Source organism: Mustela nigripes, chromosome 9 (assembly GCF_022355385.1).
Source record: "Mustela nigripes isolate SB6536 chromosome 9, MUSNIG.SB6536, whole genome shotgun sequence".
NCBI classification, from domain to species: Eukaryota; Metazoa; Chordata; class Mammalia; order Carnivora; family Mustelidae; genus Mustela; species Mustela nigripes.
This window is the reverse complement of record NC_081565.1, coordinates 13,358,685-13,364,376: the sequence shown is the minus strand read 5'-3', so window position 1 is coordinate 13,364,376 and position 5,692 is coordinate 13,358,685. Positions and strand designations below refer to the sequence as shown.

At 33.7% G+C, this 5,692-nt stretch overlaps 1 protein-coding gene across 1 annotated transcript in view; it reads right to left on the bottom strand.

The window, feature by feature from the left end:
• Positions 1–4,938, bottom strand: part of C5 (complement C5) — a 97,564-nt gene extending 92,626 nt beyond the window's left edge. The window contains exons 1-2 of the mRNA XM_059412169.1: positions 4,832–4,938; positions 1,191–1,383 (exon numbers count right to left, since the gene is read on the bottom strand). Coding sequence (XP_059268152.1) covers positions 1,191–1,383; positions 4,832–4,896 — 258 coding nt within the window. The 5' untranslated portion in view covers positions 4,897–4,938. The remainder of the gene's footprint in view (positions 1–1,190; positions 1,384–4,831) is intronic.
• Positions 4,939–5,692: the final 754 nt, after the last annotated feature.

The window sequence follows — 5,692 nt, the reverse complement described above, 5'->3', positions numbered from 1 at the left end:
CCTTCAGAACATTTTATCCATTAAAATGTTCTGAAGGACTCTCAGTGCTGACTTTTAATTATTTATAATATAATAAAAATTTATTTTTATTAAAATGATACTTAAATATGTACAGCCTAAGACTAGGTGTAATCTTATGCTTACAAGGTTTACATAATTATGAAATCAAAACAAATTTACAAAATAAATTTGAAGTACTAAATATCAATATAATTCTAATCTTAAACTGTTTTCAAACTTCAAATTTCAAATTCTTTTTAAGTAGTTCACTTTAAAGAAACACTGGTCTAGGGTTGCCTGGGTGGCTCGGTTGGTTAAGTGCCTCCTTCAGCTCAGGTCATGATCCCAGGGTCCTGGGACTGAGCCCCACGTCAGGCTTCCTGCTCTGTGGAGAGCCTGCTTCTCTCTCTCCTCCTCCCTCACCCTCTCCCTTGCCTGCTGCTCTGCCTACTTGTGCTCTTTATCTCTCTGTCAAGTAAATAGTAAAATATTTTAAAAATAATAAAAATAAAGAAATACTGGTCTAAATGAACATCAGAGCCCCTTTCAAGTCTAGTAGTCTTTGATTTTCTGGTTTTTTATTTTTGAATTTTTATCAGACTTTAAAACAATATTTTGAGTATAAAAGTAATTTTTAGTTAGAATTTTAAATAAGAAATGAGTTGCAAGCTCTTCTCTAACCAAGGTACACGATAGTATCAAAATAAAAGGAAAAGTTATTTGATCCATATTGTTCTTTATATTAACTACAGGTTGTCAATGAGAGCTATTCAGTTTAGTAATCAGTAATTTCATTAGTTTTGGAAGCTATAATTGACAAATACCAGATAGCAGCCTTGGGTTTTTGCAGGCAATGCATTACAGATCAAGATGCATATTCATATTTTTCTATTTCTTTGTAATGATAGTTTTCATAGTAAACATACATTTTCAATTTATTTCCAAATATTTTTACATTGGTGCAATTTTATTTTCTAATACAAACTTCATAATTTACATGTATTGCTAAAAAAGCAGACACAAAAAAGTTTTCTGTTTCATCCATATTATCACTGGTGACTGACATCACTTAGTATTCACATAGTGGTAAGTGATATAAATGGCCGAATCTCTATGTTATCAACATTCAAACTTGGTACACATTTTACTGAGAATATTCTGTTTAAAGAAAATGAAGAATAAATACATACTGTTAAGCTTGCAGAGTTCTGGAATCTATTTTCTGAGGATAAAGTAACATGGCCTGAAGAGTAACTAAATTTTTTATCAGGATAACTTTTAATAGAGATTGTTGCATCAAATTCTTCGGTATATCCATAAACTTGAATTACAATATTTTCAGATGCTCCAACACGAAACATTTTTGGTGCCGAAATGACATACCTGTTGAAATAGGAAAAGAGTAGGACCCATATCTTGAGGTGATTTATTCTGTTATGTTTCTAATTTTTTCATCTCACTTGAGAGATTCAAATAGGCATATTTTCTTAACTTAAAAGTGATTATTTTAAAATCAAAATTTCTCAGTGATCCATGATAATCTCGGCATGGTTTCCCAGAAGTAGTAGCTTAGAAATAAAACTTGAGAAATAGAACTGGAGATTCAGTTAACATTTAGAAGTAATAACACCTTCCCTGAGCTACTGCAGCAGAGAAAGACTTTAAATGCTGTTGTCTGGAACATGTAAATGGAGTCAGTATTTTTGCTCAATGAAGAAAAAAGCAATAAAGATGCCAGTGCTTGAATTGCAGCTCTGTCATCTACTGGCTGAATGACCACGGTAAAACCACCAACACTTTTAAGACCAAAATAATTTACCTGTGAAAATCCCACCTTCCTGACCAGCTTGCAGTAAGGAGGAAATGAGATACTTTGTAGGTATGTATGCTTTACATATATGATTTGTACTCAATAAATGTTAAGATTCATTAATTTCACTAAATTAGTTAAAAGGAAGTGATTTTAGAAGTATTGTGTTACACCATGAGTGGATAAAGAAAACGATATAGTAAAGGTGAGCTGGGAGAAGGCATTTAGAAACAGAAGGAGTGATGGAGGTCTTTGAAAATAGTAACAATCATACAACAATGATGATATTATTAAGTGAATAGTTACCAGAGGAGAGGAGAGGCTGCATTAGCACTCTATATACACTCTCTTAATTTTACAACAGGCCAATAGTGTAGATACTAATATTATTCCTATTTTGCAAGTGAAAAGAGGATAATTTGACCAAGGTCACATCGCTTACAAGTGAATGAGGCAGAACTTTATATTCAGGTCTTTCAGTAGTTAAAAGTGTATAATTGAGGTCAAGGTTACAAGCTATGTTCACAACCACAGGCTATTACTTCCAGTTTTATTTTTCATGTGGTTTATACAAGAATAGTAATGAATCTATACAAGTTTTTAAAGTAACATTTTTAAATGTGTGTATTTTCATTGTTTTTAAAAAGAAAACTTAAAAATACAAACTAGGTTATTAATTAAATATCATTAAATTTTCTCATTTGAATAGTGAGAGCTACATGTGCTAATATAGAGGAAGAGAGAAGTGTGCTTCAACCCAAAAGGTCATAGATACTAATTCAAGTGACAGAACAGGCCTGGAGGCCACCTGCTACTCCACCTTGCAGAACTGTCAACATTAGGACATTTATAAAAAAAAAAAAGTCAGCAAGTCTTTAGTAACAATGAAATTAGCTTGAAAACAATTCCATCCTTTTAAAACATCTGGCAGTCTCCTACATGACAACTAATTTGGAACCACTTATAGACAAATTATAAAAGAAGTGAAAGATTCTCCAGAGTTCCAGTCATCATCTGAATTCCTCATACACTTATGGAACAGCAGAAAATGAGAAAAGTTAAGCTCCGGTGGTAATAATGTACATTTCCTGAAATCTTACCCTGTGCTAGGCGCTGTTTTAAGGAATATCTATATACATATTTTCACTGTGTTGTTACAACCACTCTGTCACTCTTTGAGAAAGGTCTTATTATTACTCTCATTTCACAGATGAAGAAAAGTGATAATTTACTTGCCCAAGGTCAAGCAATTAAGTTATAGAATTAGGAACTGAGCCCAAGCAGCCTTTTTCCTGAATTAACAATTTCAATTGCTATACTAAACTGGATTTAGAAAGAGTTTTGTAATCTGAAAAATCTAGGGGGCGGGGAAGCTATTTCAGTTTCAGCATTCTGAGAAGTTTTATCTTTTCCAGTTTAATATTGTTTTAATTTTGAATTGTCTATGTGGTGGTGGCAGTGACAAAACATAAAATATTCAGTATTTAGAAGTACCTGAAAGATGGCTTTGGAATCACCCTTCATACAGATATTGGTCCTTACTGGTTTATCAGTATCACAATCACATAAAAAAAATCATACTGAAAAAATATATCACACTTTTCTTATTTTCTTTTAAGAAGATCAGGCTACTGAGCTTGCAGGGAGGCAACAATATCATTTTGGCTTCTACTTAGAATGTTCTTTCCCCAGATATTTACATAGTTTGCTCCCCCCTCATTTCCTTCAAGCTCTGTTTGAGGGTCACCTCCTTAGAGAAACCTTTCCTTTCTACATTTTTTGGTAATGTTCCATTATTTCCTTATCCTCGGATTCTCCTTTATTTTTTTCTTCCTTGCATAATAACCACCTGACTTTATTTATTCCTTCATTATTGGTTCATTCATCCATCCATGATTTGCTCCTCCCACTAGAGAGCAAGCTTTATACCATCTTCTATATACCAATGCCTATCACATGGTAGGTGCTCAATGAATTTTTGTTGAATCAATCAGTTAATCAAATTAATTAAACTGGTTGCCGTGCCACAAATGGTACACTCTCACTTTTTCAAAGAGAAGAGAAGAGATGCTCATTAAAGGCCAGTACAGTGTAGTGGAAAGAATTCAGAGTCATGGGACCCGGGTCCTAGTCCTAGTTCTACCACTGATTTGAACCCACTAATCTCAATATTTTTTGAGCTTCTGCCACTTGTCTTTTAAAAAGGGATATACAAGAACTACTTGGGAAATGAGGTGATTGTAGCTGTGTGAAAAGATCAGATTGGGGTGGGAGAGGTTATACATTTATGATAGCCTGGGTATACATTTATATTTTACATATTTGTGTATATATATTTATGACAAAATGAAAAAAAAATTGAATTGGTATGAAAGAGACCTTAATAAAAGCTTTGCTTTTGTCTCCTTCCAGCAGCATGATCTTTGCATGTCACTTTCCCCTCTGTCTGGATTTATCCTTATTTGTGAAATGAGTAGATTCAATTAGATACTCTCCAGTTCCTTCTCAGTACTAAAATGTTATTTCTAGATACAAAATGAGTATTTTTAAGGCATACCTTAAAATGTACAATATTTCAATCATAACACTAAAATTTGTGAAGAACTCACAAATTTAGAAATAATTACAACCTTTTTTCAAACCACAGTATTAGAATGGAACCCAAAATAACACTTGCTTTACTATGTATAGTAACTGGAACACACAAAGAAAACTATGTACCAAATACAAATAATCAATCAATGGCAAGAAACCTTATCATCTTGAGTTTATTTTGTGCTTTTTAGAAGAGGAAGTCAAACAATCACTTATGTAAACTTTTATAAATAACAATCCCATAAAGCTGACGTATTGTTAGCCATTCATCACATCAAGATGCTTCCATGACATTCTCATTCAGAGATGAGACTATTCACTTGGTATTCTAGGAAGTAGAAACTTATTTTCAAATTAACACTGTTAAATTTGGCACTCACTGCAACTAAGATGCATTGAAAAATGAAGATGGGTTCGTTTACTTACGTTTGTTCCTGTCCCCAACTTTTACCCAGGAAGATTAAAAAACAAAGTATGCCCCAAAGGCCCATGGCTGGAGTTAGCAGTAAACCATGGATATAACCTTCTTGAAGTTACTCTCCTTTTAAGTAAACTGAGCTTGAAGAATTTGGGTAAATTAGTTTACTGGTTAATTATTAATGTCAGAAAGAGAAACTAATCAGAACTGAAACACCCTTTCGCCCCCAGATGCAAAGGTATTTACAAGGAGAGATTTATTTTGATTAATACAAATAAGGGTACTCTAACAGGGGAATTTGGCACTTCAATGAATGGCTCAAAGCCAGAAGCTAATAAGTCTCATTGCCTTTAGCCTTTCTGCTCTTGATTAGGACAATCATTCTGATGTATCATCTGTGAGCACACCTTTGGTAGATCCACTCTGATACTGACAAAGACCCACTTGGATTCAGTTTCAAAATGAGGTGATTTGGGGATGGGTCTGGTTTGGACAAGGCTCATGAGGTAGTCTTTCTAGAGAAATCCTGAGTAGTAGTATCAGTGGCATTGGAAATGGCCTAAGGATAAGATGGATCTGCAAAGAAGCTCTGTAGAATGGTTCCTTGGCCTGTCCCAGTCTAGAGAAGAAGCTGAACTTTAGGGAGAGGAAAGATTGTGACAGGCAATGAAAATGCTATGCTGAGGACCTGACATCATTCCCTAGGAGATAGCCAAGCAAATACTTTAATATTTGGTAGGGAGTGGATAGTCTCTAATATCTCTTAATTTATATTACACAAATTTGAAGTTTGTATTCATTCTGATGCAGAATATCATTTAAAAAAAATAAATTCGCGTTTATACTTTCAGTGAAGATTTTAATAATTG